The following is a 21,309-nucleotide window of genomic DNA, read 5'->3' on the forward strand; positions in this document are numbered from 1 at the left end:
GTGTCTGTGGCTAGGTTTGAACTCAGGTCTTCCTGACTTCAAGCTCATTGTTGTTCCTAGTTACTCCCCTTACTTTATACAAAGTAATTGAAGGGTGAGGTGGAAGGCTAAGAGAGCAGGCCACATGTAAGAGGTGGTACTTAGTTGAACCTTAAGGGATTTCAAGGACATGGGTTAGGAGGAAGAGGAGCCAAAGAATTGGGGCAGCTTGAACAAAAGCATGGTGGTGGAAGATGCCATATTAAATGTGGGGAAGAAAAAAATCTGTCAGTTGGCCTGGGATGAAAAGTGTAGGGGAGCAGTGTTAGGGAATCTGACTAGCAAGGTAGGCTATAGTCATAAATGGTCTTCAGGACACAACAGAAGAGTCTGGGTGCTAGAGGCAATGGGGAGCCACTGAAGTTTGTTTGGCAGATTGTTGATTAGGTTACAGCCATGTATTATGCTAATATTGAAATACATCCTAAAGGTGGATTAAAAATTGCCATTCCAATTTGTGGAACTGAGAGATTCTACTGGGAGAATTCTAATATAGATTTGTAAGAGTTTCTCTGGAATAGGAATTCAGAGGTTTCATTTAGTCTTTCAACAAACATTTATTATGTTTGCTCTGTATACTACATAGTTGTGGGGACAGTATTGCATATAATATGGGATTCCTGCCCTTAAGAAAGCTGCAGTGGATTCAGATTTTCTATTTACTACAGGCTTCCAGCCTGACCAAGACAAGAAAGGGCTCTCAGTCTCATCACTTATCTGGCCCCAGTGCCCTAGCTATACACTCAATCAATCAAGCAATCACCAAGCAGGCTTCCTGTATTACTTCCTTTCAGTAAGGTAGAAGATGGGGACAAAAATGATTTAATAGGTGTGGAGGTGTAGCCCTTTCAGAACAACTCTTTACCATATTGTCGTGATCATAGATTTTGGAGCTGGAAATGACCTTCGCAGCAACCAAATCCAACCCTTCATTTTGTATGAGAGGAAGCTGAGGAACAGAGAAAGGAAGGAACTTGCTTGGGATCATGTAGCTTGTGAGAGTCAAAGGCAGGATTAAAAACCAGACCTTTCTGGCTTTCTATCCAGTCCTCTAGCCACTATGCCATACTGCCCAATTGGAACAAAGATTTGATGAAATTATTTGAAAGGCAGACACATTTGTGTGTTAAATTCTGATGTTCATATTTCAGGAATCATATTCCTGATTCCTTCCAAAGGTGACATTCTCCCACAGGGGAAAGAGCACTCATTCTAAAGTCAGAGGAGCAGGGTTCAAATATTGTCTCTGCTGCTTAGTTTAAAGATGATATGAGGCAAGAAACAATGGGGAAATTTGCTTTAATTAATTAGGCATATTTGTGGTTTTCTTCCTTCTTTCCTTTTTTCTTTCTTTTTATGTGTCTCTTTCTTTCTATTTTTCTCTCCTCCCCTTTCCTTCCCTCTCCTCCCCTCCTCTATTCCTTTCATGTCCCCCCACCCATACTTCCTCTTTGTATCATTCAATGGGAGAAGTAGCAAGGAAAGAATATAAATATTAATTTAAAAAAATTCAAATTCAATTAAAAACAAAATGCTAAGTCACCCTGCCCCCCAACAGAGTTTTTCAGCTACAGTTTCCTCAGTTATAAAATGAAAAGTAGAGGATTGGATTAGATGATCATGTCAGTCTAAATCTATTAATGTTTTCTGATTGGATTAGATGATCATGTCAGTTTAAATCTATTAATATTTTCTGTGTTTTAAACAATGACAGTGTTTTGAGAAAGCCAGCCAAATTTGGTGTTCCTTCATCTTCTTGCTCTCTCATTATCTTAATTTGGAATTTGAGGTTGTGATTCAATCTGATCAGTCCATGGAAACAGAGCTGTACTATTCTTATTTCACATTCTGAAGTATCAGAAAAAAATATCCACAGTGGAGTATTATTAAATGCTTTGAAAAGATTCAGAAGAAGGTTTCTCCATTTCTTGCAAACAACTTCCAGATCTTCAATATTGCTTTCTGATCTCTGCCACCTGAAAAACTCCTCTCTAAGTTGTTGAAATGATCTCATAGTCTTCAAAGTACACACACTGCGAAAAGAGAGATTTAAAAATAATCTTCGAGCATTTTTAACAGTCCCCAAGTAGGTTTTGTCTCACTCTTATAGCAAGACCCTTCAAACTCATTATGATTTCAGATGGTACTTACCAACAGGAGGGCCTAGGCACCAAGTATTATCTTTTTTATCTTTATTAGGCAACAATGTTAAAATTAACAATGATGATGATAACAATAGTAGCCAGCATTTTTATCAAGCTTTAAAGTTTGCAAAGCACTTTACAAATATTTGACCCTCACAACAACTCTGGGTTGTTGAACTATCATGGTTCCCATTTTACAGATAAGGAAACTGGGTAAAGTAGAGGTTAAGTGACTTCCCTAGCAACACGTAGCTAGTAAGTGTCTGAGGAAGGATTTGAATTCAAGTCTTCTTTACTTGAGCTACAGTGTTCTATACAACAGGGTTTTAAAACAAATGGTGGTACTATTGGGATATATGAACTAAACTTGACTCTGTTGCCTACTTCTGTATGACCTTGTGCAAGTCAACAAACCTCCCTTTGCCTCACTTTGCTTATTTCTAAAATGAAGGAGTTAGAGTAGATGGCATCTGAGGTGCTTTTGAGTTCTAACTTGGTGATCTTATTGTCCTGGGAAAGACTACTAATTCATTTGAGCATTACCATATTCATGGTAATTTTTCATCATGATTTATTTTCTCAGTCAATAGGTGATTGTTGTTGTTGTTCAATAATTTTAGTCTTGTCTGACTCTTCATGATCCCATTTGGGGTTTTCTTGGCAATGATACTGGAGGGTTGCTATCTCCTTCTCCAGCTCATTTTACAGATGAGGAAACTGGGACAAACAGATTTAAGTGAGTTGCCCAGGGTCATACAACTAGTAAGTGCCTGAGGCTAGATTTGAACTCAGGTCTTCCTGACTCTAGGCCCTGTGATTTATTCATTGTGTCACCTAGCTGCCCAAAAGATGGATGATATTAGTACAACTGCCATTATGTAGTAGCTCTGTATATTTTAATGTCTAAATTTTTTTTCCTTTAAGAAGTTGGGAACCACTGACTTGGAACATCTATACAATTTTTGCATCTTCATGCCTAAATTTTCATTCATCAGCACCATGGACAGAGATCTGGATATTTCTTGGTTTCATTTCCATTTACTTTGCATTATTTTGTGTGCACATGCAGTCTCTCATATGGCACTGTAACTCCTTGAGGGCAGGTGCTATTTTTATTTCCTACCTCCCACCCAGTAGCTAGCATAATACTTAACATATAGTAAATACTTAAATGCTTATAAATTATCCAGTTTTCAATTCATCTCAAAATGCATTTATTAACTCCTTAATGTATGTAAAGCATTGTGACAAGGGCTGGAATTTTAAAGGCAAAATAAGACAAATACGAGCCACTGTGTTCAAAGGGTTTTTGTTTCCCTGGGACAACAGTGTGTAAACCAGTAATTACATTCAAGGCCGTGGAATCATAGATTCAGAGCTTGGAGCTTGATGATCGTATCCAATCCACTCATTTTATAGATGAGGAAACTGAGGCAGACACATGACAAGGGACTAATGTTCTGAATCAATATTTGGACCCTACTCTTCCTAATTCCAAGTCCAGACCTCTATCCACTATGCCAAGGTAATTTGAAGCAAGAAAGGGCACCACCAATTACTGAAGTTATTGAGTAGCACGTCTTTCATCATATTATGTAGTAGTACAAAGGCAATGGATGTGAACAATGATTCAGAAACATACTGCATGCTCCTGAAGTATTTTTCTCTTATCAGAGGAAAAAAATTCCTACCAGATACATTTTGATCAGATTCTTCTTTTTTCTTTTTTTTCCTGTAAATCTATACTCCATGTAAACATTTATTCATGATCATCTGTATCAAACTAGAACAGCCCTTCCACTTAGAATGTAATATAAGGACTTCGCTGTCATATTTGCAGTTTGCCACAAGACCAAATCAAAAGCTAAAGATTCCATCAGTCATCTAGATGACTTGGTTCCAAATTTCCTGGTGCTTGAAGAATTCCAGGAGATTGACTTAAAAAAATGTTTTATATGAACATTTGGGGTCATAAGTTCAAATCTTGCCTTAGACACTTAATAACTGTATGACCCAGGGCAAGTTAATTTAACTACTCTATTTGCCTCAGTTTCCTCATCTTTAAAATGAGATAGAGAAGGAAATGGCAAACCACTCCAGTATATTTGCCAAGAAAAACTGAAATGAAGTTAGGAGCTGTCAAACGTGACTGAATTTATTTTTTCTTTCCAAAGTTTAAGCTCTTTGGGGGCAGGACACAATTAAGCAGGACCATTTTCTTCTGGCAAATACTTTGAAAAGTCTGTGACACAACCAGAAGAGGCAATGTCAGAAAAAAAGCCAGGCTACAAGTCAGTTCTAACTTATTTCTTTCAAAGTCTTTTCCTTGCCTATACCTATCAAGAATAATCTCCCTTTTGAACATCCTATCTTTACTAACCTAGTTTGAATGAGTTTTAAGTCAGGTTGCACAGGAAGTACACCTGCCTTATTTCCATAAGATTCAATTAGTTTCTGTGTGACCCAGGGTAGAGCACATCATTGCCCCAGTGCATTCCCCAATACAAAATGAGAGCCGTAATAACTATTTGTGAAATACTTAAGCTCGTCAGCAGAAAGGGAATCTAGTCATGTGCAAAGTGCTGTTATTATCTTAATCACACAGCTCTGGAATTGATCATATTCTGAAAATCAAATTTGCTTAAAATTATATTCATGCCATTCAGACATGATTTGATGAATATCCCATAATGCCATTCCCTGATTTATTGAAATGGGTATGTTAATATCTAATAAAGAAAGGTGTAGTCCAAACTAGCTAGATGCTACTTCAATATTATATTTCCTAACATTTGTCCTGCACTGTTCTTGCAGTTCCAGTCTGAAAAATTCATCTTGGTTACAGCATTGGGAATAACAGATGACTTTTATGAGATGCTGTCAACGTTGATTCAAAACCCTAAAACTACTGTATTTAAGTCAAATAAATTAAATTTTCTTTACAAAAAAAAAACCATTTATTGTCCATTTTCAGGAGGTTGTGCATCATTGAAGTGGTATCAAGGATTATTTTAAATAGTGCCAAGGAGTTAAAACACCAGTTTTGCAAATAATAGATTGTACTGAAGCTATAAAACTCAGAAATGTAAGTTTGAAGTACTCTTTTTTTTTTTTATCATCCTAGTTCACCAAGATCTGTAGAAGAGATTGGCATTGATTCGCTTTTGATTGAATTTTGAATTTCACTGTTTAATGTGACCTTGCTCCATATTCATATACAACATCAGATTCATTGATATTTGGATGATTTGATTTATCTTACTAATTCCCCCCTTCCCAAAGTCCCAAGAATAGAACCAAAAATACAAAGATAGACTGAACAGTCTTTAGAGCAAAGTCTTGCTATTTTAAAAATTATTCATCAGACTAATGACAATCCATTTCTTTCACAATTTTATATTTGGATAATTAATCTGTTTTCCTATGAGAATGCTCTCAATGATTTTTCCCCTTTCTAATACCAGTGATTATAATCAATAAATAAACTCTGAAATGGTCAACACTATTCTGAATTGACAACTTATTCATTTGCACCCACCTGAATATTCACTGAACTTCAGTTTCTTTTCTTAAAAAAACAAAAACATTTTGGTTGTTTTTTTAAATATCACCATAATTTCCCAGGTATCCATTTTTCCTCTCCTCAGTCACTTCATGTAAGAAATATTTTAAAGGGGGAAGAAAAGGTACAGAGGAAAAAAAGCAACACTGGTCAATAGATCAAAAAAAGTTTGAAAGTGTCTGTAATACGCTCCATTTATAGTCCTCTCATTTTTGCAAAGGGATGGTATAAGGGTGCCTTATCATATTACTTTTTGGTGCATGCTTCCTCTTTGTAATTTTGCAACATTCATTTTTGTTTTTTGCTTTTGTGGCTCTTTCCAATTTTGTTATAGTCGTTATGTAGATTGTATTCTTGGCTCTGATTATTTACTCTGTATCATTTCATGTACATCTTTCCATACTTCTCTTTATTCATTATTTCTTCTAGCATACATTATATTCAGGTACCACAATTTGTTTGGCCATTCTCCACTTGATGGACATTTATAATCCTTTGCTATCACAAAAACAATGCTGCCATAAATATTTTCGTGTGTATGGCAATGGCATCTTATCCATGGCCTCCTTGGGATAGCCAATTCCTATGTCAAAAGCAACTCATTACTGTCCAAGGGTAGTGATTTTCACAAATTTGAACAGAAATAATTTTAATGTGAACATGTAGACAAACAGCTTCTTTAACCATTTCAATTCCATAAGCATTTACTAAGCACCTCCTATTTGCAAGGAAGGCATTGTGCTGGGTTCTAGGAGCAGACAGGTGGTGCAGTTTATAGAATGCTGGCTCTGAAGGGAGTAACACACATTTTCCTGAGTTCAAATCAGACCTCAGACACTAACTAGCTATGTGACCCTGGGCAAGTCATTTAACCCTGTTAGCCTCAATTTCCAAATCTGTAAAATGAGCTGGAGAAGAAATGGTAAATTACTCAGCATCTCTGCCAAGAAAACCTGAAAAGAGGTCATGAAAAGTTGGACATGACTGTAAAATGACTGAACAACAGCTTTGTGTTAGGTTCTTGGGAGATACACACACACACACACACACACACACACACACACACATACAAAACTTAAAGCATTCTTACCTTCAAGCAATTTATATTCAATTAGAAGGCTAGAACACTGACACAGGTGATACAAAGTGTACACTGAATAATGGAAAGTAATTTGAAGGGGAAGAGATTATCATCCTATGGGGAGAACAGGAAAGACCTGGGGCCAATAGAAGGTGGAACCTCTGTTGGGCTTCTCAGAAAACTAGGTATTGAATTTGGACCTGAAGAAATGGGAGATGGGAGATGGAATGTTTTCTTTGAAGAAATACTAGCAGGCCTATTCAATTAAAATGGAAAGTTCTTGAAGGGAAGTAGTTAAAATAAGAATGGGAAGGTACTAGATAGATAGATAGAGACAATGACTGACATAGATAATTAAGTACTTAGAAATGACAAGCATTTGTTAAGATGATGTGCCTGGTATTATGCTAAACACAGAGATAAGCGTGACAAGGCCCTGTCCTCCAGAGCTTACTTTCTAATGAGGAAAGACAACAAATAAAGGGGTCTTCCGAAGGGGAAGCGGCACACATATAGCCTTAGTGTAGAGATAGCAGGAATCAGGTATGGAGACATGGACCTCAGCATGAGGAAGTGAAAACTCACTTATGGGAGCCACGTGATCCAGGGCAGATTTCAAGTTTCTGGTGGGTCTGAGATCAGAAGATGGACTGAGAGAAGAAGACATAACATGGAGTAGGAAGCATTATGTGGGAGTAAGTCATGGAAGACTTTAATGGCTAGTTAAGCATTTTGTATTTTAGCCTAGAGGCGGTAAAGATGAAAGATTTTTGAACATGGGAAAGATATGATCAGATCCGTATTTTAGGAATATCTGTTTGTTGACTGTGGGAAGGATGGATTTGGTAGGAGAGGAATTAGAATCAGGATAACTAGGCTATTGTACTGGTCTGAGTGAGAACAGATGCAGCCACATATTAGAGCAGAATCTATATGAGTAGAGAGAAGGTGATGGGCAGGATGAATGAATGTAAGTAATAATTTGGAGACCTGACCAATGATTACTTTTTAAAAAATTTATTTATTCTAATTTTAATTTTTGGAATAGACCAAGCATTTCCATAACATAGTTTAATAAAGAGATGATTGCACATGAAACTGCAAGTCTATTATGTACAACATGCTATTCCTTTTAAATATATAATAAAGTTATACATTATATAAAAGTTATGCATATAAGTTATATAAAATATATAATAAAGTAACCTTTTTTTTAAATTTTAATAGAGGTAGGAAAGTGATGGAAAGTGAAGACTAAAGGTTGACTCCAAGGCTGCCAGCTGGAGACTGTACCTTCAAAGAGAAGTTTGGGGAAAGCATTCGAATGGCATTTCCAGGTAGAGATGTTCAGTAGGCATTTAATATTCTAGGACTGGAATCCAGGAGATAATACTTATGCAAAGGGTGTCCCAAAAGTCATGGTACCAATTTATAGCACCATGACTCTTGGGATATTCTGAAGAGATTTCGGCATTATTTACACAGAGATGATCATTGAACCGGTGGGAGTTAATAGGTCTTCCAAGAGAAAGAAACAAGAGAACACAGTCCAGGCAGAGCCTTGAGGGATGCCCATGCTTCGTGTGGAGAAATCTAATGATTGAGGAGGAACAGTCATAAAAGAAAGGGGGCGATCCAGGAAAAGATAGTATAACAGAAGTCTTTGGGATGGGAGGGCCAAGAAAAGAGATTGGCCAAGATTATTGTTATCTGCAGAGAGGACAAGTAGAATGCGTGCTGTGGGAAAACTACTGGATTTCACAGTTGGGAGATCATTGGTAACTTTAGAGATGTCAATTTCAGACCAGTCTACTGGGTCTAAAACTTCTACTAAACCCCTAAGCTTATAATATCTACTTAATCTATGAAGACTGTCTCATAATTATGTCAGACACTAAAGAAGACACACCTCCTCCTGAATCTTTTTTACACAGATTCAACACTACTTTGGCAGTCCACAGCCTTTTCAACACTGGATGACTAATTGCTGCTATGGTTAGTCTTCATTATTTTCTATTTGAGCAAATCTTAAGTGTTCTAGCCTGAGATTATGTACAGTCAGTGGCAATAACAGAATTCAAACTCATATTTCTTAACCTTAGACCAGTCAGTTTCCATATTTGGGGTGGGAATTGACTGGTCTGGGGTTAGAAAACATGAGTTTGAATCTCGTTATTGCCAATGACTGTACATAATCTTGGGCTAGTCACCCTCTATCTCAAGTGTCAGCTTCCTCATCTGTAAAATCAAGGGTTTTGCCTATTTTCTAAAGCCCCTTTCAGCTCTGACATGTTGTAATTATAGATCTTTTGGAAGACATTTGGTTTGAAGTTGGCGTGTAGGACACGCCTTCCTCTGTCTTTAAGCAGCTGCCTTTAAATCAGCTGGAAGTTTCTGTGCTCCAGTTAGGACAGGATTTGACCCTGTCTCTAAGATTACAGTTTCTGCAGCAAAAAAAAAAAGTTACAAAACCAGACAGAAAAGCGCTCCATGAAATGTAATACTCCTCTTTCGGTTGCTGTATTACTCTAGCTTTTTGCCATGAAAGGAGTGTGGGAAAAAAACTGAATTTGCACTTAGAGAATTCAGTATTGAGTCCTTGTTGTTAATGTGTGATTCTAGGGAAATCAATTTCTATCTGGGCCTACAATCCATCACATTGAAATTGCAATGGTTGATGAACTGAAATAGCAGTTAGAGACCTGGGTTCAAATCTCACTGCTTTCACTTCTATCTGCATGATTTTGGAGAAATCCCTTAAGATTTCCGAAATTCAGATTCCTCATTTGTAGAATTACAGGACTGGACACAGTCCTGCCCAGCTCCAAATCTATAGTATCACGAGCTATGCTCCTATGATCTGATGACCTTTTAGGGCAGAGGTATCATAAGAGGTGCTCCCAAAGAGCCTGCTGCCACATTGCAGCATCTCCATACCAGATTAAAGATTACAATATAATTGGAAAATATTTAGCAAAATAAATAAAATTCAACACCACATAGATAATGTTAATATATGGTTTTCTAAGTCAATATGAATCCTGTAGGGATCCTTAGGTTTAGTGACCACCATTTTTATTTCAGTTTGACACTATTGTTTTAGGGAACTTCTAATTCTATGATTCTATGAATCAAAGGTGTTAACCTTGAACTGATGAAAACGAAGAAAAGGTCTGGTTTTTTTTTTCCCCACATGTTCCAAAGAATTACAAATTTGATGAGATTTACATATTAAAATCAGTTACATTTCACCATGGACATATTATCTTAAAGATATTTACTTTTGTATGGACTGGTGAAAACTATGGAATTCACTGAATTGTAGGGGTCTTTAAATTTTATATATTTTAATAAATATCTCTGAATTGTATCTATACTAGTGTATACACACTCTTTTTTTGCAATGCTTTTAGATAATATGAGGCTGTCATCAATATGTTTACCTTTCTTGGTACTAGATTTCCTTGTGATTTTATCTTCTTAAAAAATGCTATTCTATTGTTGTTTTAACTCTCTGGGCATGAATTTCATCCCATGATGTCTCACTAATATTTGTAATGTTATATTTGCTGGCTTGAATTAGAATTTTTAAAAATTCACCCTGCTTATTTCCCATGCTATGTGCTTTTTTGTCTAGACATTTAGAGCCAGACATTTTGTTTCTGACTCTCTTCTGGAATATTTTCTCCTATAAGTTATGATCTTCTGTACTAGATATGCTTATTCTTTCACTGAAGTATCTAGCTTGGCAGAGTTATTGGAATAATTCCTCCCTCCCCCCTACCTTGCATTCTTTAGAATTAGCCCTCTTGATCAGAATCATAAGCATCCAGAGAAATATATTCATATTGACCCTCATTAGGTGTACTCCATACTTGGGTAAGAGTCCATCATTCCTAAATTTTAAACCATGGTCCAGAAATCCAATTTCAGTTCCCAGATTCTGAAGAAACTCTTCACTTCTCATGCCTGCCTCTTTTCTGAATCTTCCACTTTCCCTAGTATGATATTAGTTTGAAAAAAATATGACTTTTGTTTCTCAGGTGTCCATTTTTTTTACCCAGAATCCCCAAGTCTTTAGCAGTACCTTCTATGCTCTTTTGATGGTAACATTTATCTTAAGGTAAATCCCAAAGTGACTAGTGTCAGTTAGTTCTGACAAATCTCAGGTCCTGGGAAGACAATCTACTTCTACTTTTTTTTTCCTATTAGGTTAAAATATGACCTTCCAATAGTGAGTTACCAGCCATGACTGGGAAGAGTGAGGGATTTTGAGGCAAAAGAACCTGCTTTTCCTTCCAGACCTGAACTCCCTGCCTGTGTCACCTTGTCAGCTTGGGGAGATAAGTTCATATCTCTTAACTTTAGTTGCTTCACTTGCAACATGAGGGGTATTGGTCTAGATCAGAGGTGTCAAAATCAAATAGAAAACAGGGGCACTAATCCATATATAGAGATCCCTGGGGAATACAGATTGATTTAGGAAATCACAAATTGCTATTATCTATGTTTCATTGATTATTTAAAAATTGAATTTATAAAAGATTTTCTAATTATATTTTAATCTAGTGCTGACCTGCCCAAACATTGGACCTCTCTGGTCTCTGTGACCTCTGATGTCCCTTCCAGATCTAAAGCTATGTTTATTGGCCAACATCCATTTCTTCCATCTCATTCCTCTATGGAGGAAGAGGAGCTGTTTTCTCCCAAGAGGTCTCAGATCTCCCCTATACAAGAAGTGTCTCATACACATTCTAGAAACTAAATATTCAAGGATAGTCCTCCATTCCTGTGGCATATTCTTCTCCTTTCTGACCTCCTGACATAGATTTTTATTCCTATCTGGTTCATCCAGTCCATTCCCTCAATTTTCCTTTGAAAGAATATATTCTCCTTGAGGGCAGGAACTATTTCAAATTTTACTCACTCTCCCTTGTACCTAGCATAATTCCCTGCACATGGTTGCTTAATAAATGCTTGCTGATTAAAGAACTTCTTTTGTTCTTTCCAGGAAGAATTCGTTCTCCCTGATAAATTGGAGAACAGAAAGCTATTTCTCCATCTTTTTGATGTTCTTTGATAGGGAAATCTACATGCATTTTGCCCAGATACAGCTGTTGCTTAGCACCAGCAGGGATGAAAATGTAGAATATTCTTTTTAGGTCTCTGCAAAATGTTCTTTGCCTTCCATGTTCCTTAGAAGCAAAGTCCTCATTTCTCTTTTGTTGTTTCGGCGAAGTCTCATGGCAAATTTTCCACTGCTGCTCACACTGGACTCTCGAGTGATGCTTTATTAAAGCAGGGCTGCCCTGCCTTTCCTTGCATAGGACTGCTAGCTCATTTAGGAGTCTTTTGATCTGGAATGACTGGATTCCAACCAAAAGCCTAATGCAAAAGGACACTAGCTGCCCTCAGCTGTTGTCCACAGCTCTTAAGCCCAATTCCAGCCTGAAATTCTTTCTTATTTCTTCTTTCCTCTCTTCTTTTTTGATAAGATGTCAGATCCCTATTTGCATGTTGCTTAATTTAGTGATGATGACCCAAGCTGATCCCTTTGTATGGATTGGTTTGTAGTTGAGCACTTGAGCTTACTCAGCTGCCTCTGATTTCTATCAAAACCTTATTGCAAACGTAAGTCCCTCTCACCTTTTGCTTGTGAATGCTTAAGTAGAAGGCTTTAGAGTACTCAGTATGCAGTTGGAAATCAGAGATTAGTGCAGGGGCAGAGAACCTGCAGCCTCGAGGGCACATGTGTCCCTCTAGGTGCTCAGGTGTGGACCTTTGACTGAATCCAAACTTCACAGAATAAATCACCTGAATAAAAGGACTTGTTCAATAAAACTTGGACTCATTCAAAAAGCTGCACCCAATGCAAGGACCTAGAAGGCCACCTGTGGCCTTGAGGCTGAAGGTTCCCCACCCTATGGACCAGGATTTTGCAGAAGGAGAGCTTATATGAATTGAGTGGATAGCTGTGTAGCTGCATAGTTGAAGCCATGGGGCAAGAAGAGATGACTAGGGGAGAAGTGGGTCAAAGAGGGTCAAAGAACTTTGAGGGGTACATCCATTAAGAATGCGAAGAAGACAAGGAACTAAGTAGACTGAGAAGTAGCTGTCAGAGAAAAAAGGGGAGATCCTTAACAATATTATAGAAGCCAACCCAGGAAAGAACAAACACAGAAAAAATAACAGGGAGAGATAGAGTCATGTATGCTGGGAAAGAGAGGTATTCATCAACAAAACTAGTGTTCTACAAGTATATTATTGAGAGCTGAAAATATCATAGCTAAGAGCTATGTGAATAGCTAATATGTGACTAAGGGGTGGTCAGATTTGGACCACTCAGACTTACATGTTTCTACTTACAGGAAGGGGACTTGGCAAGGAGGGGTTGTCCTGGTCATTCATATCTGATTGCTGCCAAATTAAGTCACTCACAAAGGGCATAAGGATTCAAAATATGGATCTTCACTGGAAATGTAAGAGTTGGAAATAAGTAGAATAATGACTCATTTTCAAAATATAATTCCTTCAGTGAGATCAGATCTCTATATCTATAGTTTTTCTCTATAGACACAGAGATAGATATGCATTTTATAGTTGTATTGGAGCAAGACTTGTGATTTCTTTTGCATGAAAAGCTCACATATACCAAGATTTGTACCTTTAGAAAGTTTCCTGTGTGGCACCCTCATGGGCAGAATGTTGAACCTGGATTCAGGAAGACCTGAGTTCAAATCCAACCTCAGGACCTTACTAGTTGTGAAACTCTGACCAAGTCATTTAACAGCTGTCTGCCTCAGTTTCTCCAACTATAAAATGGGGATAATTATAGCACCTACTCTACAGGGTTTTTGAGAGAATGAAAAGAGGTAGTATTTGCAAATTGTTTATCACAAATTGAACCCAGGTCTGCTTCTGCAGACTATACCACATTGTTTGTACCCTTCCATCCCCATGTCCATCCCTCTCTCCTTTCTCTTTTCATCTTCTCTTTCTTTTTTTCTTCCTTCTTCTTGTTCTCTTTTCTCTTTCTCCTTCTCTATCCTTTTCTTAGGGTTTCAAGGCTTTATGGAGAGATAAAGTCTAACAATTTAGGTTGTTTCATTGATTGGGGTCTTCAGGGTTGCAACGGTTTGGTGAAATCCAAAGCCTACCTTGAAGTGGGAGATAGAAATAGGGAGGGGATGGAACTTGAAGGAACATTTCTTTTAACAAAGAAAAGCCAGCTCCCTGGGAGGGGAAGTCAGCAATCTGCTCAAAGCAAATGAAGGGAAATTCTTCATTTCTAAATAGTTCATTGACCCATGATAATACAGCAGCACAGCGAAAGAAGGATAATTATCTTTTTAAGTATCAGATGCCCTGTGGGTTGAAGCTTCCCTCTTCCTCTCTTGAAAAATGGACTCAGATTAAACAAATGTTCTTCTTCCTAGTTTACCATTGACGTGAATTTGCTTATTAAGAACAAAATTAATTAGTTTTTTCCCCCTCATTTCTTTTTCCCCCTTCTCCTCTGCTATGGAAAACAGACCTCCACAACAAATCCCCTATTTTGCCTGTTGGTATTTCATTTCAACCAATGGCATCAGTTATAAAGATGCTTTATATGCCGGCAAAACTAGAATATAAATTATTGGAATTTTTTTTTTTTTTTGCCCTTTGGCAGCCTGGATTCCAGGTAGTGACATGTTCTTTTAGAATTACCAAAGCACACGGAAACAAAGCATACCAGGGAAGAAAAAAAACAGCAGACATACTCACAGAAGAAACAATTCGACACTTTTCTGTCCCAGTGGGGCTTGAGTGCTAAACAAATACCAATATGTGTTATTTTAAAAACTAATTTAAAGGGATGGATCCTAGGCAAAGCAGCAGTAATAGCATTGATCACTTGTAAAAAAAAATTAAATATTGATATATAACCTGTAGGTTATCCTAATTGCATCCTGACCCTTTTTCTCAAGAACACTTCAATTTTCCTCACACTAATAATGCAGATATATTTACTCTGATAAACTTTAAGACTGCATTAAGAAGTTCTCATCTATATAAGTAGACAACCCTTTCCACATACTAATGATTTCACTTCAAATGTCTTGGCTTCCTGGAAATCAGTCTGACATAACCTTTTCGTGAATTGCTTAACTCCTGGTACATTTCTTGGTTACAGATGAGGTAGATGCTACTTGTTCTGAAGGTCCACAGAGTTTCCAGCAGTTAAAAAATAACTACTGTCTTTTCATTACATTCTTTCCCTCTTTCTTCAAAGGGTTATTGAAATTAAATTTTAATCCTGGCAAGTTAACTAGGAGGGAACTAACTTCTTGTCATTTTCTAAGCTAATGCTTTAGGCTGTCTAGAGGATAGTTGTAGCAGAACTGGGGTTCAGGAGACCGAGACTTTCATCTCTGACTTCCCAGAATCCTCTTAGTGCCTCAAGATAAAAAACAAACAAACAAACAAACCTAACCTCTCTGTACTCTCCCAGCCCCAGCTCTAAGAAAGAAGGTAGTAATGATAATATTCGCCAGGCAGAATATTAACGGTGACTTGAAACTTCTTGGTTCCACTTCATAAAAGCATGGTATTTTTGTATCCCAAGCTTAACAACACTCTGTAACATTACTATGTTTACTCACTAAGAGCTGTGTGCACTATGAACAATGACATGCCTTAACACAGACTATGACACAGATGTCCTGGTGTGTCCCCTGCGCCGTGTGGAGCGTTTCCGTGACCTGCATCCTAATGAAGTGGCAGATTTGTTTCAGATGGTCCAAAGGGTTGGGAATGTGGTGGAGAAACACTTCCAGGGAACTTCCCTCACATTTGCCATGCAGGTGGGTATGCCAGTTGCTTGGATCATATCTTTTTTTTTCCTTCCTTTTAAAACTTGACTATCTCATTTTTTGACCTTTAACCAATTCATTCATTTAGTTGACAATACTCATTGATAAGACTGTGTCCTAGAGAGGCAGTAGAAATATGCAGAATTTGGTACTTGGGACCAGCCTCTGAAGCTTCTTGTCTGTGTGGCTCTGGACAACTCACTTTGCCCCTCTGGCATTGTTAAAATGAGGAGGTGAGATTAAATGTCTTCTGAGATCCCATTCAGTGCCAACTCTATGAAATCCAGTGACACTAGGGTTTCAAAAATAGCAGGATCCCTTCTATCCACCAAGCTCATCTTCATTGAAATATCATTGAAATGTCAGGTGTTTCTGGCAAGGTCTCAATTTTACTTCAATGTCAACACAGCAAAGGCTCAACCTAGGATATATCTAGAATTATAAAATGAAGGTGAAAAACAAATCAAAACAAAATTGAGGAGGTGATTTCATGGACATTAAGATATCATGGGGGGAGAGATAGAGCATATATTTAAAATCAATTGATAACTTAGTATAATAAGTATTTCATGTTTAAGTTAAGCTGAATTCTTATGTATCCCAAGACTATAACCCAGTTCTCTTCCTGAGACCCTCCAGGACCCCTGCAGCAAATGTTCCTAATATATAATTATCACAAAAGTGGTGATTGGACCCAAAAGACAGATGTTTTTTCCTTGTTCTCATGTCTACTTTGTTTTAATGGGTACAATTTTTCAAAACTTTTTTTTAACCGTTTCAGTGTTTTTTTGTGGATACAGCTTTTGTTTCTGTAATTTTTCTGTTGAGTGTATAGATAGACTAAGTTCAAGTACACAGGTGAAGAAAATTGTAAATGCCTCCCAAGAAATCATCCATCCATTCATTCCTTCAATATAAGTTTTAAGTTCCCCCTCTTTCTGTGCAGTGTGAGGTGCTGCATATTAACCAGCAAAATTTGCTCTTCCAGGAGATGACTATGGCCACTTTTTTGCTTTGATTTCTGAGAGAGCTGGTTCATTCCTGAAATCAGGCTGACATCTGCTTTCAGTTACACCTAACATATGTAATGGGTTTTGGACTGGCTTGATGCCCAGGCCTGGTTAACATGTTCCATGGGTTTCTGAGTAGGACAGAGGAATAGGAACCAGGAGCTGTGGTGCACTAGTAGCAGGAGGCAGAAGGGTAAAGGGATTGGGAACCTGGTGAGACTTATCCATGCCTTTCTCAAGGTTAATGATAAGGAAGTAATGGACAATTTTTTTTTTGTCTAATATGGGAAGTTCTATACCCCTACTTTACTAATTCACCTAAATCAGCTTCCCTATATAAAAACTTAAGACCAGATATCAATTAAACTCTCTCTGATTTAAAGAGACTTTTAAGATGTTATGTTTCACATTCCCAAAGGTCTGCCGCCTTCCTTTAAAGCAATCAAAAGCAGAGCCATGAGTGGAAAGCGTGTAGAGAAGTAAGAAAGGGTGATGCTTTGTATAATTTATATCATTTTTATATCTAACTTCTTACTTAGTCTTAGGCAGAAGTGGAAAAAGAGTCTCTTCTCAAATGCTTCAAGTTGAATGGTGCCCATGAGAGTGCTATAAATTAACACACAATGAAATTAGATGTAAATTACTAATGAATCCTATTTCTGAATAACTCTGAGACCTAAACTGAATCCTTTGTTTTTGTGTGTGTGTGTTTTTGGACTACAGGATGGACCTGAATCTGGACAGACTGTGAAGGTGAGTACCTATTACATGCATATAAATAAATAAGGGAGGATTATGAGACTTAATAGATCCAACTAATCTACAGCAGCTTGTTGGATCATTTGGGTTGTGGGGATCCTCTTTCCAATATCACTACAAGCACTTAAATTACTGGAATTATACAGTTATTATATGGTTATTTTATGGTTCAATTCATTTTTTCCCTAATTAAAAGTATCCATTTTCTTCCCCTTCCTCCTCCACAACTAAAAAAGGAAAGAAAAGAAAAAGCTTTTGGTAACCCCTTTTGATAAATGTCAATAGTCAAGCCAAACAGGGTCCCACATTGGCCATGTCCAAAAAAATATATCCTGTTCAGTGCCCTAATTTGATTATGTCTCAGTCAAGAAGTAGCTGACGTGCTTCAACATGACTGCTCTGGAACTATGATTGGTCATTCCATAGATTGGAGTTCTCAAGTCATTCAGCTGATTGTCTTTAAAATATGATTCTAATTGCATAAATTGTTCTCTTGGTTGTGCTCACTTCACTCTGCATCAGCTTATCTACATCTTTCTAGGTTTTTCTGAAATCATCCCTTGTTTCCTTTCTTATAGCACAATCATTTTTCATTATATTTTTGCATCATAATTTGTTTAGATCTTTTCAATTGATGGTACCTCTTAGTTTCCAACTTTTTGCCACTGCAAAAAGAGCTGCAGCAAGGATTTTGGTACACATAGGTACTTTTCTTTATTCTCTCATCTCTTTTGGATATAGGACTAAGAGGTATCACTAGTAGTAATCAAAGGGTATGTACGGTTTTAATTTTTGGAGCACAGTTTCAGGTTACCATCCATAACGGCTAGACCAATTAATAGCTCCACTAATAATGCCTTGTACCTGTTTTTACCACAGCCCCTCCAAGATTTGTCCTCTTTTTTTGGGGGGGGGGTGTCCAATTTACCAGTTTGACGGGTGTGCCATAGAAATTCAGGTGATTTAATTTACATTTTTCTAATTAGTGTTTTGGAGCCTTTTTTTAGTAACACAGCAGATAGCTAGTATTTCTCATTTTGAGTATTTCTTATTCATCACCTTTGATCATTTCTTATATGAGGAATAGCTCTTATACATTTGAATCAATTGTTTATGTGCCTTAGAAATGAGAACTTTATCAGAGAATCTTTCCTTGAAGATTTTTTTCTCAGTTAATGGCTTTCCTTCTAATTTTAGTCTACATTTATTTTATTTGAGCATAAACTCTTACATTTTGTGCAAGTGAAACAGTCCACTTAACATTTGCTCCTCTCTATCCCTTGCTTGGTCATGAACCCTTATCCTATCCGTAAGTCAGAAAGGAGATTCCTTGTTTTTCTAATTTGCTTATGACATGATTTTTATATCTAGGTCCTCTCCATTTGGAGTATATAGTGTAAGATGTCAATCTAAACATAACTGACAATATGGTATCCATTTCTTTGCCACATTTTATCTTTTGATATTCTGAAAAAAATGCTTTACCTTTCTTAAATAACCATGGGAAGTAAACCCATCCAAACATTTCCGTGTAGGATAGTGAGTCAGGTAATACACAATTTGTTAATTACTTACTATGTGCCAAGCACTTTAGCTAAGGGCTGAGTCTACAAAGAAAGCCAAAAGACATAACTTGCCATAGGGTAGCTCATAGTCTAATAGGGGAGATAACATACACACACACACACACACACACACACACACACACACACACACAAAGAACCACGACAACAACAAAACAACCAGATACAAACAAGATATATACAGGTTAAAGTGGAGATAATTAAAGGAAGGCTTTGCTATTTGGCCAATCCTTAGCTTCCCTGTTCATCCTCATACCAATAAATCAATAGGCAATTCATTATGTCATTAAGGAACTACGGATTTATTGGTATGAGGATGAGCATGAAAATTGAGGTTGCCTCTCCTTTGCCTGTACAATATTGGGTTTCAGGGCTATAATGATGGCAAGGTGACTACAGCTTTGCCCTGGGTACTTCAGGAGGTAGAAAAAAATAAGTTTAGTAGCATTTAGTAAGGATTAAGAAAAGTATCAGATAATCTATTTCTTTTGCACAAATGATGTCATTCCTATGCAAACCTCCCCCCCCCCAAATCCTCTATCAAATTGAATTTATTTAAAAATATTTGAACATGCTTTTTTTGTTGTTGTTGTTTGCCCTGAGGCACATTTTGGTCTATTTGGTTCAGTTACCAGAGTTACAAGTATATCTCTGTTGGCTTTTCAACAATTATTAGTAATCCACAGGTTCTATGATAAATTTATATTTTGTATGGATAAAGAGTTGGCCTCAGAGACAGAGTACCTGGGTTCAAGTCCAACCTATGATACAGGTTTTTTTTGACAAAAATCACTTCGTGTCTTATTGCTGAGGTAATTCCCTAAGACTACAAGTTTCACTTCAGGTAAAGATCGCATTGATGACACTGATCCCAATCCCCATTGGACTTTCAATAATAATAGTCATGATGATAACGAACATCTCTGTAATGCTTGAAGGTTTGCTAAGTATTTTAGAAATATGTTCTCATTTGTTGTGAGAACAACCCTGAAAGTAGGTAATGTCCATTTTACAGATGGGAAAAATTGACACAGAGGAAGGTAATTATCTTGTCCAGGATCCCAACTATTAAGTTTCTGAGGTCAGATTTGAATCCAGGCCTTCCTGACTGTGGACCCAGTGCTCTATCCCTTTTGCCACCTAATTACTTTCTTACTAATGAAATCACAGATCTAGCCCCCCTAAGACAATAACTAAAATGGAAATCACAGTTTCTTCTATCAATGAATAAACATGTTCCAGGTCCTTTATCACTCTTCTTCAACCCTTTCTTTCATTCTCCTATCACTTTCCCCTGATCCTCCTCCTCACTGAAGTTGAAGGCTGATGGAGCCAATGAAGCTTAAAACTAGATTTTGGGGAAAGGGAGGATTTATTGGGATATTCTCCACTTGCCCAGTTTTAGAAAAATAAGATGAAATGCAGCATGAGTCTGCAGCTATGTTTCGCTTTCTGATGTACAAATGCAGATCCCCAGGCAGTTAGATTCTGTGTCTCCATATTAGATGAAGGCTATTTTTTCCATGCTGAAAATCAAAGGAAAGTTGAGCTATAGTTAGAGTTTTGTTTTTTTGTAAAATAAGATTAGATGGTTATAAGAAACCATTGAGTGGATTAAGATAACATTTAGTACCAAATGGCCAAAAAAATGCAAAAAACCCAATCCCTCTCCCCCTCTTTTTTTCTAATTCCCAGTGTTGACCTTAGTCTGGATGTGGCTTTTACTGCTTGAGACAAAATGCCTAGCAGAGTTTAAAAAGAAAAAAAAGAAAGAGACCTCAGGGAAGATGGGGAAATGTGTGATACAGAAGGCAATTTACTGTAAGGGCTGACACTGAACAGGTCAGCAGACGCTTGCTGGGGAAAAGGATTGACTGCCAGATTGTGGGGAGGGAGAGGGAGGGGGAGAGACATGACGGGAACAGGTGAAATGATATTCTCTCATCAGAGCTTCCTAAACAATATTTTGACATTAGCAAAGTAAATATATTGGTCACTGGGGTGAAACATTTGTCTTTTTAATTCCAAGGGTGGATAGTTGAAAACCTTTTGTCTAATAATATTTAGAAAAAAAAATCCGTATTCATAGGTAGTTACTGGGAGGGGTGGGAGAATGTCTCTCATGCCCATTAGTGTGGATTATTAAGAATTAACCTTTGGTACTCAATTGGGAGGTCAAGCTGAGAATCTACTGGGGATGGGCCATTAGGTTTATTTGAAAAAATACGGGGGAGTGATGGGGTGGGATAAATAAAATCACATGAAAAACTTAATGTATA

At 37.3% G+C, this 21,309-nt stretch overlaps 1 protein-coding gene across 7 annotated transcripts in view; it reads left to right on the plus strand.

The window, feature by feature from the left end:
- Positions 1 to 21,309, plus strand: part of FHIT (fragile histidine triad diadenosine triphosphatase) — a 1,742,479-nt gene that overhangs the window by 1,332,281 nt on the left and 388,889 nt on the right. For 5 of the 7 annotated variants that reach the window (XM_072598790.1, XM_072598792.1, XM_072598793.1 and 2 more), the window contains 2 exons: positions 15,524 to 15,669; positions 17,412 to 17,441. The exons of the other annotated variants lie outside the window; for them this stretch is intronic. In XM_072598790.1, the coding sequence (XP_072454891.1) occupies positions 15,524 to 15,669; positions 17,412 to 17,441 (176 nt within the window). The remainder of the gene's footprint in view (positions 1 to 15,523; positions 15,670 to 17,411; positions 17,442 to 21,309) is intronic. 7 annotated transcript variants of the gene reach the window in all.

The sequence above is a fragment of the Notamacropus eugenii genome, chromosome 3 (assembly GCF_028372415.1).
Source record: "Notamacropus eugenii isolate mMacEug1 chromosome 3, mMacEug1.pri_v2, whole genome shotgun sequence".
In the NCBI taxonomy this organism is placed as follows: Eukaryota; Metazoa; Chordata; class Mammalia; order Diprotodontia; family Macropodidae; genus Notamacropus; species Notamacropus eugenii.